The sequence below is a fragment of the Mustela nivalis genome, assembly GCF_964662115.1.
Source record: "Mustela nivalis genome assembly, chromosome: 1".
NCBI lineage: Eukaryota > Metazoa > Chordata > Mammalia > Carnivora > Mustelidae > Mustela > Mustela nivalis.
Window position 1 is genome coordinate 89,698,311 of NC_139020.1, and position 16,413 is coordinate 89,714,723.

General features: G+C 36.3%; 1 protein-coding gene across 2 annotated transcripts in view; it reads right to left on the reverse strand.

Annotated features, from left to right (window-relative positions):
• Positions 1 to 1,261: 1,261 nt before the first annotated feature.
• SERPINI2 (serpin family I member 2) overlaps positions 1,262 to 16,413 on the reverse strand; it is a 35,718-nt gene continuing 20,566 nt past the window's right edge. For both annotated transcript variants that reach the window (XM_082741261.1, XM_082741262.1), the window contains exons 6-9: positions 13,114 to 13,211; positions 9,112 to 9,198; positions 5,495 to 5,584; positions 1,262 to 1,524 (exon numbers count right to left, since the gene is read on the reverse strand). In XM_082741261.1, the coding sequence (XP_082597387.1) occupies positions 1,448 to 1,524; positions 5,495 to 5,584; positions 9,112 to 9,198; positions 13,114 to 13,211 (352 nt within the window). In that variant the 3' untranslated portion in view covers positions 1,262 to 1,447. The remainder of the gene's footprint in view (positions 1,525 to 5,494; positions 5,585 to 9,111; positions 9,199 to 13,113; positions 13,212 to 16,413) is intronic.

The window sequence follows — 16,413 nt, forward strand, 5'->3', positions numbered from 1 at the left end:
GAGTATTCAGAGAAAGGGTTCTGCATTTAATCTTTACAGATTACAATCTTGGCTCTAACTTTTCCTTAGATCAGTGTTATAAAATCTTGGAAGGTCAGCTTCCTAAATCACACTAATTGAGCTGCCACTTTCATGTGTGTTAAAACTTTATAAAAGTTCTCATTATTTTACTTTCTCATACAAGTTTAAAGTATAAATCAGAAAATAGATAATGTCCCAAAAGGTATTAAAACAATGGTAAAAACTAAAAGTTAATACATGGAGTTAAGATTAAGTTAAGATTTTTCCCTTTGCTCACTTGTTTCTTAAATTCCACATATGAGTGAAATCATATGCTATTTCTTTTTCTCTGACTCATTTCACTTGGCATGATACTCCCTAGCTCTATTCATATCATAGCAAATGGCAAGATTTCATTTTCTTTATGACTGAATAATATTTCACTGTATATTTATATATGTCACACCTTCTTTATCCATTCATCAAAAGGGAGAGTGAAAAAAACCAAGAATCAGACTCCTTACTATAGAGAACAAACTGATGGTTACCAGAGGGGAAGTGGGTGGAGGGTTAAATGAAATCCGTGATGGGGACTAAGGAGTGCACTTATCATGATGAGCACCAGGTAACGTATGGAAGTGTTGAATCACTATATTGACAGCTGAAATTAATATAAAGTTGTATTTTAACTAACAGGAATTAAAATAAAAACAAAACAAAAGATGAGGTTAAGATTAATAAAACATTCGGGGCGCCTGGGTGGCTCAGTTAAGCCTCTGCCTTCAGCTCATGTCTTGAGCTCAGGGTCCTAGGATGAGCCCCACATCCATTGGGCTCTTTGCTCAGCAGGGAGCCTGCTTCCCCCTCACCCTCTGCCTTCCTCTCTGCCTACTTGTGAATCCTCTTTCTCTGTCAAATAAATAAATAAAATCTTAAAAAAAAAAAAAGTTAGTAAAATACTCAGAGCTCATCTACTATCATGTACTATCATGGATCCTAGATCTCTGTCTCTCCAGAGAGCCACATACCATGCCCACTCTGTCTCTTGACCTTACTTCTGCATGGCCTGGATAATGCTGTTATGCCTGGGAGTCAGATGGCCCAGTTTTTTTTAAGAATGCAGAGACTTTGATATCTAAGATAGAAATCTAATATCAAAATATCTTGGATGAGACTATTCTAACATATTAATAGCAGTATTTTATATAAGTCCACCGCTTTTGATTCACATAGATTTTATAAAACATAAGGACAAGAAACATTAAATGAATAAATTCATTTATTAATAATTTCACTTACTCATTAATATAGATCTATTTCAGTAGAGATTATTACACATATGGTTAAAACAGAAAAAAATATGTAGAAAATACTTGCACAGTGATGCTATTTTGCCAATCAATTATTTTTCAGGAATCATCTTATGTTCTGAGACTCTTCTTTTCAATCACAGTGAATCTAAATCTCTTCCCTTCATCTTTTGGGTGTCAGGATTTGTCACCCTTCCCATAAACAAAATTGATTCTAGGAAGAGAAAAAAAAAAACCACTAGGAATTTCTGGAGAAAAAAATTGACAATAATTAGTCTTTCTGAATATTTTAACAGATCATTTAGTATTTTTTTCGGTATAAGATAAATAAGCAACATCTAACAACAAAACCTTCTCCTTTGCCTAAAATACATAATTATATCATTATTAATCATTTTCTGGTAATTTATGAAGTGAATTAACACTGATAATAGCTTGTCATGGAAAATGTATTAGTCCTGTTTTTCGTATAGGAAGGCAAAAAATAAAGAGGTAGAGAGGTGTTCTAAATATAGAGACTCAGGCAAACATAGCGTAATGAAAGGGTGATGAAAATGGTGAAAATTATAAATTAAAGACATTAGCAGTCATCATTTTATACCTGTAACAGAAGCCCTTAGGGTTGAGTGAAACCTCTCAGATGCACTCCTTCAGCTCTAAAGCTAAGCTTATTGCAAATGACAATATTTTCTACTGCTAGTGCTTTCACATCCTCACTGCTGTGATATTGTATACAGCAGAAATGTAAATACCTGAATCCAGTCATTCTGTGTTTGCCAGTGAAAAGGAACTAAGAACAAGAGGACAAAACAGAAATAAAGGAGGTGTCAAAATCCAGGCACCTTTCTTTTCAACTAGGGTAAGAGAAGTGGCTAGAATGGATCAATTGCCAAGTGTTGCCTTGATTTTTATGTTCCTTACAGATATATGTAATAAGTGTGTATTTCAAAAGTGATAAAATAAATAATACATTATATGTTTATTTTTAAAAAGTGATACAATTTACAGAATTTTAAAGCTATGAAAATTATACTGAAATGTGTTTGAAAGAATTATTAGAGTCCCTTTTCATTAACTCCTTACTGTTCAGTCCAAAGACAGATACTCAGAAGAGCCAATAACATGGAAATAGACATAATCTCCAGATTTTTTCTTTTTATGATTATAATCAATAATACTTTGCCTCAAAAATATCAAAATAACTCCCAAGAAAAAGAAAATAAATTCTCCTGTTTTTCAGATAGTTGGAGACCCATAAAATAACTTTCCCAGGATGTATATTGCATTTTATCACAATAGGAATCAGCAATGACTGCTGTCTATAATGCTAAGGCATTAAAATGCTTATTGAAAATGTTTCGGAATTTTTTTTAAGATTTTATTTATTATTTATTTGACAGACAGAGATCACAGATAGGCAGAGAGGCAGGCAGAGAGAAAGGAAGGGAAGCAGGCTCCCTGCTGAGCAAAGAGCCCGATGTGGGGATTGATCCCAGGACCCCAGGATCATGACCTGAGCCCCAAAGGCAGGGGCTTTAACCCACTGCCATTTTTGGAAAATTTTTTAAGTGACTTCCATGGAAACTAACCTCATAATTGAAGACAATAGTTTAAAATTTTAAACATTCAGAAGTGTAGGACATTGCATAGAAGCCATTTGTTCCAGCCTTTTCAATCTGCTTCTTTGACCAAGGAGTACCATGTTTTGAATGGAGTCATTTTGCAGTCAATAATCTACTCTCCACTAAACTGGATGGATTAGTGAACTCTCCCTGGACATAACAGTAATGGATAGAGAGGCAGGCTGAAGCAGAAATCATTATTGTTTCCACTTTTCTCTATATTCCCCCTTCTCAAAGAGGTGTCCTCCATACTTAACCAATGTATATATACAAACTTTCCATCAGATAGATGCAAATATTACTTTCTCATATTAAAATACACTAGCATAACCAAAACCAATAGCTCAGAAGAAAGATTTCTTAATGGATATCCTGCAGTCTGCTTCTTCTTTCAACCCAAAACCATAAAGAGTTTAAATACTATTTTTTTTAATATGTGTGGAGTACTGTCAGTTTCAGAATCATGATTCATTTTCTGAGAAATGGCACATTTCATATAGTATCTTTCACAATTTCATTTGAAAGTCTCCAACACTGGCCCAGCCCCTCAGCTTAAAAGAAGAAAAAATGTTCTTCATTTCCTTGGAAGTTCTGCTTAGTAAAAGCTTTGGATAAATATACTGAGATATAAAACTAATGCGGTAGAAAAATACAAATAATGTTTGGATTTGGCCCAAGAGGACTGTTTATCTACAAGAAAAATTTAAATATGATAAAAATTGATTATAATAAATAAAAATCATTGATCCTCTTAACTTCAGTAATCATTAAATGAATTTATTTTATGTAAAACATTAAGCCACTTAGTAGTTTGCTATGCTATGCTAAGGAACCATTTTTGTCAATCGCAATGATATCCTCAGTTCATTTGTGAGAAAAAAATAAATAAATCACTGAATGTGTATTGTCTTAAGATAATGGCCCATTCTACATTTTATATGGCAACAACTTACAGTCCCAATAAATGAGTAGCCATTCATTTTAAACAATACTTTAAGGGTATGACCCTAGTTTAGAAAGTCTCATTATAATAAAGATCATGAGATAGTGGAAATTATCATTAAGGTCTGATAGTTAAGCATTATCACAGATAAATAAATAAATGGATTATTTGGGAATTGGAATTTTCACTGCTGTTTAACTGGTAGCAATTAGATTGCCTTGGTCATCAACTTGGTAAATAGAGTCAAACTACATTATTCTAAATGCCATTATTTCCTTGTGCATTGAGGTCCAATGCAGCTTCGTTTATTTCTATGTTCCATATTCGATAATTACATACTAATTGTAAGAAATGAGATATCCAAAGGTTAAGGATGTATAGATCAAACGACACACTTAGAATATCCTTTAACATGGACTCATGCACCGTGGGAATTGAAGTTGCGTTGATGCAATCTCAGCAAGTCTAAAACTATCTCATTGTTTCCAAGACAAAACATTCAGAAGGATAACTCAGCATTGGCTCCATGGAGCCTAAAAAGAGAGACTGGTATATACTTCAGGGGCCAAAAATACCAGTACCATTAGCTAATCAAACAGATTCAGACCTAAAATTAACTATGCCTCTTCTCCATGTAACCCAACTTACACAGAGAAACTCTCCATTTTCCTTCCTTCCTTCATGTATTCAATCACTCCCTCATTTATAGTTATTGATTTATTCCTAATGAATGCTACATGCCAGGAATAGTGTTACAGGCTTCACATATTCTTTTATTTAACTCTAGGGGATGAGTACTAATATTATGTTTAAACAGGAGGTAGAGAAAATGTGGCTTAGGAAGTATCATTGACTTGTCTTACAACTAGTTGCTAACAGAGCTAGGACTTGACCCCAGTCTGACCCCCAAGATCACACTGTCAGTCTCTAGGGATGCTGATATCGTGTGCAGAGCATGTGGCCAAATACTCCACATGTTGCCTTTGTGTCAAATGCAGTCCAGTCCACACTTACCTCTACCTTTTGTGGCTAACTCTATCATTTTTCACCAACTGCCCTCACTGGAGATTTGTAATTGTATTTGACCTCTCTCTCCCACTCAGAGCCCATAGCTAGTCACTTGTTCTTTTGGAATCTACCTCTGAAACCTTTACAACTGTGCAACTCCCATTTTCCATTCCTCTTGTAGCATCACAGAGAGCAGACTTCTGAGACAAACCAGGTCCTATTTCTACTCGGCCACTCTCCAGCTGTATGACCTTAGACAAATTATATAACTTCTTTCTGAGCTTCTGCGCTATTATTGGTCAAATAGTTCACCTCTTGGAATGGCGTTAGCTTTAGAGATAGGTACTTAAAACCGCTAGCATACGATAATAGTGGTTTTGACAGCTACTATTACCACTGCCTTATTTTAGGCCCCATCACCTCTTAAAATACAATGCGTGGTATAAAAGAGGCATTCACCAAATAACCACTGAAAGAATAAATTGAAAAATAGCAATAAGATTCAACACATTGAAAAGAGAAATGATCTCAGATACATAGATTACAAATAGCGACTAGAACGAGGTCTGTTTGACTTAAGCAGTTCTCCCAGAGAATTTTAGAAAAGGTACCTGTTGGGTTATTCTTCACAATAAACAGAAATGGATGATTTGCTATAAATTGGTTGTGAGCCAGACTCATGATCACAGGGATGTTCATGCCTATGAAACAGAGACAGTAGTTATTTAGACGAGCACATTAAAGGATGAGGAAAGAAAATAGATCCATAATACTTTTTGTAGACAGGAAAAGTCATTTCATTTGATGAGCTAACATGTAGAAAAATAACCATTTTCAAAATGCAGAGAAATCTGAAATAAATTTAAAAATCAAAGAGCAGAAAAACAAATATTGGATTATTCATGGAATAATTCTAACGTCCTATCTATGCTCAATGAAGAAGAAAGTCAGATACTAGATTCAATTTACTGAAAGCAGCTGAAAAATTTCTTCTTTTAAACAGTAATTTTATGCTTACTTTTTATTTACATTATATGATTTATTCTTGAAATGTTTCAACTCTTAATTCCCATCCGGATATATTTGCACTTCATTTCTATTCTTCAGGCTTGTGGTAATCACATCTGAGTTCAAATTTATTTTTTTTAACTTTTCCAAAATTATTCTGTGGGTTCAGAGCTGTTAGGATTTGTGCTGTGAATGATTATGGGATTTTTACTATGTGATTAGACGAGATTTGCTGTCATGATAATTATTTATTATAATAATTTATATCATGTGGCTCCATTGTAGCATTTACCAACATTTAGAGTAGATAAACTTAAATGGCTGGGATTTTTTCTTCTTTTTAAGTTAAATATTTCTACACTTAATTCAGATGTTTCCTTTACCAATAACGTGATGATTTTGTAAAATTTTTTCAGACTCGTGAAAAATCATTTTTAAAAATTGAAACAGGAGTGGTCAGAACTGAAAAATAATAGTAGAGAAGGAAAAATAATCTTCTACACTCAGTTTGTGACTGGGGTATGAAAATTAAACTGACAAAAGATAGATTAACAGAAGAAATTATTTATTCTATATCCCCAAAGGAGCTTCACAGAAAGGAAGTAAATATCCTCCCAAAATGTTGGGCTTGAAAGCTTATCTACCATTTTTTTTCTTAATTTTTACTGTGTTATCTTAGTCACCATACAGTACATCATTAGCTTTTGATGCAGTGTTCCAAGATTCATTGTTTATGTTCATCAACCAGTGCTCCATGTAATAGGTGCCCTCCTTAATACCCATCACGGGGCCAACCCATCTCCCCATACTCCTCCCCTCTAAAATCCTCAGTTTGTCTCTCAAGTCCACAGTCTCATGGTTCATCTCCCCCTCTGATTCCCCCCCCCCCTTTTTTTTTAAGATTTTATTTATTTATTTGACAGAGAGAGATCACAAGTAGGTAGAGAGGCAGGCAGAGAGAGAGACAAAGGAGGAAGCAGGCTTCCCGCTGAGCAGAGAGCCCGATGCGATGCAGGACTCAATCCCAGGACCCTGAGATCATGACCTGAGCCGAAGGCAGAGTCTTAACCCACTGAGCCACCCAGGTTCCCCTATGATTTCCCTTTCAACAAAGGGTAATAAATTGTGGAGAAGTGATTAGACCAAAAAAGGGGCAATAAATTGTGGGAAGGTAAATATATGGGAAAAAGATGGTATAAGAGCGTTATTTAATAAGCTTTGTTATGCAGATTCATTTCATTGCCAATTTTTATTCTTGTGATAAAGATTATTCTCCTTCTGATATGGAGAGAGGAGGAGAGACACCTTCACAAGGAGGATTTATGCCCCGCTTATACTTTAGGCAGATCGAGGGAGAGTAGAGAACTCTTTTTTTTTTTTCCTGTGCTCTTTCTCCATTTTCTTTCAAGGGTTGCTTCTATCAAAACAACCTTTCAGACAAAGTGGCTTATTGGGGGGCTAATTGATTCACCTTCAGAATCAAGCATACCTTCATAATATAAAATGTATGGCACTCTCCTTCCTGCAGTATCAGGGCTACAATGCCCAAATTATCAGTGAGTATAGACTTATGTCTGAATTGATGAGAGAATACAAAGGAGCATAGCCAGTATGGTTCCCATCCTCACTTGGGTGAACACTTGAGATTTTTTGTTCTTGAGCATCCACTGAGCAGATGCCTGAAAGTCAAAAAACTCACACTGAAAACTTTTGATGTGTGATACATCAGGGTCACTGCCGATCCCTTAATGATTGTTACACCCTCTGAGAGAACTCTAGACTTAAATTAGAGGCAGTGGGTGATAGTAGAAAGAGCTCTGAACCTGGAGTCAGAGAACCTGATGAGAGTACAAACTCAGCTGTCAATTAATAGTATGACCCTAGGCAAAGCACTTCATGTCATGGACTCTTTCTTCACCAATATAATGAGAAAATCAGATGATGATCTATAAGGACTCTTATGTAAAAGCAGCAGGAAAATTTGTCTACTTAGGCCAACAACTTCATCCAATGCAACTTTTTAATTTCTCTAAGATTGAAACAGCCCATGTTCTCCAATCTAAGTTCCTTGAGCACAATAACACCAAGTACTTCAGGAGATGACAGAATGGTAGCAGGAGTCCAGTGTGAGCCACCCACATGTCAAAAACCATTGGCACCACATAGTATTACAAATTTACTGAGAAATTAATAACATGGATATACATTTATAGAAATTTATCAGTAAGAAAATGTGCCTATATTTTACATATTGGCTAAAATCACAAAAGTCTGAGGAATTAAAATAGACTTATGAGACATTCACTAAAGTTGCTTTTGCATTTCTAATTAAATTTTCTCTAATTATTTTTTGAGCATTAGTTGTATGCATCATCAACACTATTCAAAACGCCATTTATTCAAGGAAAGCTATCATAAAGGTGTGGTTCGTGAACTGTAACGTGTTCACAGGTCACCTAGAGACCTTGGAAAACACAGCTTCTGATTAAGTACGCCTGGATTTGGGCCTGAGGGCTGGCATTTCTAACAAGCTCCCAAGTGATGCTGCTGCCGTTGGTCTACACACAACACTTGACTTACAGTAGCAAGGATGGGCTGCAAGGCACCATAAAGAACTGGCTCTCAACCTTGGATGTACACTGAAATCACTTAGGGACATGAAAGAAAATGATAGAGCCTGGAATTCACCACCAGAGATACTAATTTAATTCATTTATTAATTTAATTTTGGGGGATACACTGGACATAGGATTATATGAAGCTTTCCAGTTGATTCTAATGGGCTAACTTTGAGAGCCACAGGCATATAGATAATGACAAAAACCGTATTAGAAAAGTAGGGACCTACTTGGTGTAATAGAAGAAGGAAATTAATACAATTACCTAAGAGTAAGAATTCCTGAATAAGAAAGTTTCCTCCCCAGATCCTATCTCCTGACTGGTAGCTAAATGCAATTTAAAATGCAATTTACAAAATAAGCCAATATTAGTAGATAGGCCTCAGCTCCTAACAAATCCCTTCCCTGGCCTTTTTGATTAAGCAGCAGATGCAGAGATGCAAAAAATAACTTATGCAACCAGTTTCTCTTTTCTTCCTACAGTGTCCTGGACAGAAAGAAGGAAACAGGAGATCAGAGTCATGCAGAAACACCAGTGCCCTAAGGATGCACATTTTCCCCCAGTCCTTCCTCTTGGTTGGTTGTGAAACCATTTGTCCTACCAGTTGATGTTGCGGCTTCACTGCCATCTTCATTTATCTCAAAAAAAACATACTGCATGACTTGGGAAACAAACACTTCAGCTGAATCTGTTGGAAAATAGGAAAGTATATTTAAGGATCAGAACTCAGAGCCATTACTTATTACACTACTTATTATAGAGCCATGTCAATTACATTTTCAAATGAACAAAGAATAGGAAAAAAACAATAACAATAAATTCTTCCCAAGTTCGTTAATTTGCTAGAGGTAGAAGGTAGTTTAGCTCTTGTAGAAATGATACAGATACCTATAGAGAGAGATCAAGTCCAGCCCAGATACAAAGGCAAAGATAGAAGGGGATAAGCCTCAAATCAGGTATCCCACTAAGTGAAATATTTGCACAGACAGAAGGTTTAGCCCCCCTTTGCTATGGTCTACAGACAAGATGAAAAAGGCTTTACAGATTTGAATTAATCCCACCCTATGTATTCAACCTCAAAGCCAACTTGCCTTTCAAATTCTGTATTCAGTTTTGATCTGACTTTAAAACAAAATTTACTTTCTTTCAAGACTGGTGAGGCTATGAAAGTCTAAAGAGCTTTTGTGTCATCTGTTACAAAATCACTTCAGAGCTATACTTTAAAACCTGTCAAATTTCTCAGTGTAAGATAGAGTCTTACAACATTCTGTTCCGGTGTGGATACAAGCTGAGCGAACATACCACTCTTCTCCCCTTGGTGGAAGTGCTGTATGTGTGAAGAATTTCTGATCTTGTGACCTGCGGGGATAGTCCCCTTGAGAAAGGGGAAGTGAAGCCACAAGTTCAGAAGCCATCAGCCATTCCTGCTGTGTCAGGACCACTCAGATCTGACAGTGTGCCTCAAAGAGACAACGGAAATATGGTCACGGGTTCAGTGGTGGCCAGAAAGTAGAGGAAGGACGGTAGGCCTGGAAACTTGAAGAGAAAGAAGAAAAAGGAGCTTTGTTTCTCTTGGGAGGGAAATCTGATGTGACCACGCAGACTCTACCAAAACCAGCAGATTTATAAGGATTCAGGAAGCAGCTCCCACAGTAGAGGGGAACCAGGCCTGGCAGCTCACAGAAAAGTAAAGAAAGCCCTTCAGGCAAGATAAAGAGAAGCATGAAAGCAATATTGGCATAAAAAAAGAATGGCTTCCTAAAAATAAACTCCAAAATGCTTATGATCACTTTATTTGGGCCCCTGAATACCTTTTATCCTTATCTACTACCTTTCTATCCCCATTTAGTAGCTCCAGCTCAAGGTCAAGTTTCAAGGCCTTAACCCTAACCTTTCTTCTGCTTAAAACCCACTTTCCCAGAACTCTCCCTGACTGGCTCCATTGTTCTTTAAGTCTCAACAAAAATGTTACTTCCCAGCCCAGTCTTCCTTTCCCACCCTATCTAATTCTGCCTGTATCTGACCTAATCACCATTTATTCCATGATGCTCTTTTAATTTACAGCATCCATCACCTCACAATTTAATTAACTAATTGCTTATTAAGTACTCATCAGCAGATGAAAACTTCACTAAAAGCAGAACTTTGTCCATTTTTGCATCCCTACAAAACTGCTTGGCATGTAATTGGCTTTTAATAAATATTTTTCAAACAAATAAATCATGGGTATGAATATGTCCAGGGACAGAAACAAGTATGGTGGAGAAGAGGGGCATGCACATCTTGAAATGCAACAGAATGGTCTGTAACAAGATGAGGCAAGTAAGCATGTTCTTTCCCGAGGACCACCTAGAGTAAGACAGGATTCACATATGGAACCCAGAGCAGCTGACCTAGAGACCTATACTAAGACAAGAGTGAAGAACAAAAAGCTTGTTGGGGTATAGTGGAGAATTTCACCCAGTTTAACACTGATACCAGATCAAGTGACTCCATGGTTATCGTGCTGAGCCTCTGGTCTCATGTATCCTGTCTTACCACTAAGAGGACGTGATCTTGGGGAAAGAATAGGACTTGAGAGCTAATAGACCAGAACGAGGAATCTAGACTCCATAAAGTCACTGATTTCCTCAGGTTTGTAATAATTTTTCTCCTTTTTTCTATGAAAATTCCAAGTATGACTCTGTTAAGAGGGCAAGAAAATTTCTATACTTTTGCTAGAAGATGTCCAAGTAACTATTAATATGCCATTTTTTTAAATATCTACTATTTATGAAGTACCTATTATGTGCCAGACATAGAACCAGGTGACTTACATACCTTCTTTCATTTATTTTCACCACCATGATTTATTATCTCATTTAACAAATTAGAAAGTTGAGGCTCAGAGAGCTTAAATATTTTACTAAAGGTAACACAATAAGTAATAGCAATGTGAAGTCAAATATTCATCTCCAAGTTTCCATAAGTAACTGTCTGAAAACATTTCATTCAAAGCTTGTGAATTACATGAATGTAAGGTAGTAGCTCCTGTGTAAATATCCCACAGCCCTAGTGTTGGACTGGTTCACAGTACCTTTTAGAGAATGTTTACTGCATTAGTGATAAGTAGGGATAGCAGGGAATTTGCTGTTCTAATGATCAGATGTGGTGCCAGTGAGGGCCCTGGCTATTTTATTTCCAGCAGTAAAATAGAACCAAAGCAGTTAAAGCAACTCAAATAGGCAACTCAAAGAAAGAGCAGAGAGAAAGAGCAGAAAAGGCTAGACATTTGTTTTTCGCTGTTTCAAGTTATTCTCTTGCACAAATTCTCTTATAAAGCATTTTGGAGGTATTTTACGATAAATCTGCCTACAAAAGGAGACTTCTAAGGAGATTTTATAGAAGTCACCAATTGCTGGGGATTTGTAGAGCAAGTGGCTGTTGAAAATGTCTGATGTATAGCAAGTAAGCTTCTGAAGGCTAGAAAGAAGGCTAACAGGAAGACATGCTTGAAAAATAAGTTGGTTGATTTTAGGTTGCCGAGATGGTTGTGTTCCAGCACACACGCAGATAGCATGCTGTTGCAGTATTTAACGTTGACTGCCTCTTTCCTGATGCTGATGAAATTGTCAGAGAAGTCAGAGCTCTCTGTCAGAGTGCGAACAAGTAGCTAAATCATGTGTGAAGGTAATAATGAACATCTGTCACCAGTGGATCCCACCCACCTCCTCCACCAGGAAAGCTCATTCATTCTATTCATTTACCCACATAATTGATGAGTGAATAAATTAATGACTACTTCTCCAAAGACCAGACACTTATATAGGAATACACAATATTTCCATGTTATGATATAAAACCCTATCAGACAGACAGGCTTGTATTTTTATGCCTTTTTTTTTTTTTTTAATAAAACAGAAGACTGAATTTAAAAGGGGGTAAAAAAACTTGGGACAAACTGGTCCTCTTCGTCCATCTTTTTTCTCTTTAGTTAGATATTTTTGAACTAGTGGGTACTGCCAAGACAAGAGAAAATAAAAGACTGTCTTGGGCTTTGTTGTGTGAGTGAGCATCTTAGGCATGTGCAGTTTCCCAGGTGTGAGTTAGCATAAAAGCTCCATCTCCTCAAATGTGTTGTTAGTCTCAAAGCTAAATCTGCAAGCTGTGGCATTACAATTTCTACATTGTGTTCATCATCTAGCAGCTTGTGGATGCCTATTTCATGGGCTCCAATATTACCAAATTAACATTTGCAAATTGGTGTATAAGAGTTTTATTAGCTCCGAGTAGATGAGAGCCTCAAAGTTGTAATTCCCATTATTCAGATAAGGAAATCCAAGCAGGGCTGAAATAAAAGTCCGTACAATACTTTACCTACATAGTTTTATTACAAGCATGGTGAGAAGGCTTATCTAACATTCTAAAATGCTCTCTGACTTTCATTAAGGAAAATGGCTTAAATGCAAAATAAAGTGCTTGTTTACAGACAGCTCAACATGACATTTAGCCACTGGGTTTGTATGTATTTTCTGGGGCTGAACGCTCTTTCAGATCAGTCAATGAACAGAGTTACTAAGAAAACATATTAACATAATAATATGAGAATTATTTATCACACTACCTGTTATTCCAGAAAGGTCACAGCCACCACTAAATATCTCAGTTATATTCAAAGAATACAGAGCTTCTTTGAAGTCTAATTTTTGTTCTACTTTAAATCTGTTAAAAAAAAATGAAGAGGAAAATTCTTGAAAAATTATATACATTTGCTACCAAAATGTTTTCTACAAAATGGATGATTTGGAAGAAATTATAATGTGAAACCTTTTGTTTTCATTATCCCAATTACATTTCCTCATATATATAATACCATTTTCCCCCAGGTCCCCTGGCTGTTCTGAAGTTACTAATAGCTTGCTTCCCAGATAAATGGTTGGTGGCAAGAAAATACTATATTTTTTGAAGGTATAATTATCTAATAAAACAGGGTGAGAGTTCTAAGTTTTCAACTGCTTGGCTCCTTCCCTAGAAAAGTAAAGCTTCCCTCCAGCAACTGTATATACTCTGTTTTTCACACCATCAAAGATGGTTCCTGGCATACATCCAAAATACTATGGAAGGGAAAAGGAGCCTACAGCCCTTGGAGAAGAGTGTTGGCTACTGAAGTACAGAGAGACATTAATAATCTATTATTCTTCCCCTATCACAGCTGATGTGACTTCCTTTAATTTACGAACATACCTAGTATCTTCTCAATAGGTCCTGTAAATGGTGTAAAAGACAGAAAGAAAACTAAATTTCTTTAAATAAAATAAAAGATAAAAATTATAGGAGGGAAAAAGATTGCTGGCCACTACTTCCCCTTTGCAGGGCCTTAAGGTAGGACTCTAGCTTCCACTAAAATCTTTAAACTTCAATTTACCTGACTTGAAGACTCTAACCAGAGAATCTCAGTCTCACAGGCTGATCTATGACTCCAAGTTAACAGAATACTGAATCTGTTTACCATTTCACTAAAAAGGAAGGGGAAGAAAAAAAAAAAAATGCTAGTGCTTACTGACTTTATAGATGCCAGAAGCATTCATATGCATTTTAAAACCAGGTTGGAAACTTAATGAAAGAAAAGAGCAAGGAGTTCTGTATATTTCTTTCATCAGTGAAATTCCAGGACAAGTCCTGCCTAAGGAACTCAGTCTGTGAACTGAAGGGCATTTGCCCCTGTGCTCTCCAGACAAGGCTGATCAAGGACAGGACCCTTCCTTAGCTAATAGCTAGGTCCATACCCAGGGCTAGAAATCAGCTTGAGTAATAAGTCCAATTAGATCACTGTTTTAGTTGCCAAATACTGAGCAAGCTTTTTAATTGTAATTGTTCAAAAAAATGAACATGTTATGGCATAAATTTACTGGACCTGAATTATATCTTGATAATATATTACATACTTTCAGAAAATATTTACTTATTCAGAGCCCTGAGGAGGGACACAACATGGGCATTAAAATCTACTGATGATGAAAATAGCTTGTGTTATGTCACTGTTTTCAACTTCTTTCTTTTCACTTTCAGCTAAAAAAGATAATGCAGCCGGATGGTTTTGAAATCTTTCCATTTTTTCCCTGTTTTTATTACCACACTCTTTTTAACAACTAAATGGAATGTAGGCATCTGAAAGGTGGAAAATAAATGTTCTAGTTCACCTAAAAATTGGCTATTTTTAGCATAATAGTTTTAGGATAATGACAAGAATACTGCAAGACTTATTACAACTTTTAATAATGCCTAATTATCGGTGGAGAGTCATTTAAACTAAGCTAAGTCCTGCTCATAATATAGTCCAATGAAACCTACAGCAATAGAAACTCATTCAACCATTTAATAAAAGTATAATCTACAGCCAATTTCTAATTATCCATAATTACTGGAGTCATGAATAGCCAGGTGTGAAGCAGTACTTCCATGTGTTAGACATTTAATACAGATTATAGTTTTTAATCTTCACAAAAACCTGAGGAAGTTAGCATTAGTCCCATTAATTAAAAAAGTAGAAGATTGAGGAGGTTGATTTCCAGGCTTACGTTCAAAACAGGAGACAAAGTTCGTATTGAAATTTAGGTCCATTCCAACTCAAAGTTAATATGCTAACCCACATTGCCTTCTAATCAAAATATAATTTGAAATCATAATCTCTCTCTCTCTCTCTCTCTCTCTCTCTATATATATATATATATATATATAGTGTTAATCATGTGCTTCATTCAAATTTTGTGAGACTTAATATTTATTTTAGATGTGGATCATTTCCCCTTTCCCTTGGCCTTCATCTAAAATTTTTTGAAGAATACATCTAAAGATGAAAGAATAAGCAGCAAAAAGACTGAATAGACAATTAAGTAAGTATAAAATGAATGTTTTAGCATTTGTAAACAGTATCTAACATCAGTTTACTGCCATATGGAAACATTGGTTTAAAGGGGTTTCACACAGGTAACAGGTACAGAAAATGAAGAAAACAATTCAGAATTCCCATTTTAAGATGGAGCCACTCCTGGTCTGTAGGCCTTGTTGTAGATTAGTGTAGCCCATTCTTTTCTGTTTATACCCAAGACTCTTACTTATAGATATAAAGTCTTGGATGGATCTCCCTTGGGGCCCCTATCAATCCTGGTTTTGATTCAGTGGGCTTGAGTCATCCTTGGAATGTTCAGGTTTCGAGCCAACCAAACCAAATCTAAGGTCTGCTGACGAAGATAAAAATGTAACACAACCTCTGACAGTGGTGGACCTAGATTATTATATAAGTACATGGTAGTTTTGGGTCGCTTTCTGACCAATTACCTAGAGTGTGTTTGTGTGTACATATCTGGGTTTGTGTCTTATGTGTGTCTATGTATGAAAAACTCTGTTAGCCTCAAGGGTTGAACTAAAAATGCTTTCTGTCCCATAGGAGCATATCTGGACACTGTTTAATGTAAACCTGATTCCAATTTGTATCAGTGTCCGATAGGTTAAAGTAAACGAACATTTTGCAATCACTAGTGCAGCTGGTCATGACATTCGTATTCTCATATTCAGCTTCACTTACCCTGCGATCACTTTCTCTCACCCATATGCCATTCACATTTAGTTGTTTAGAGATCCAAAGCTGGCCAAACCTGGGATTCATTTCTAGCCCAGTAAGATCATACTTCATGGCCTATGGAAGATGTTCTCTCTTTTCTAAAGTCTCTGTGGCACTGTTGCTTCACATCTCTTGCTGCTCGTTGTGTCTCTGACACTTTGTTCTGTGCTCTCCCTCATGCTTGCCTCCATTATACCTGTTTTCTGACTCTTGAAATGTTGGCTCTGCCATGTGTTAGCTGTGTAAACATGGGCAAGGTATTTCCCTGTCTATACCTCATCCATAATGTGTATATAGAAGTTG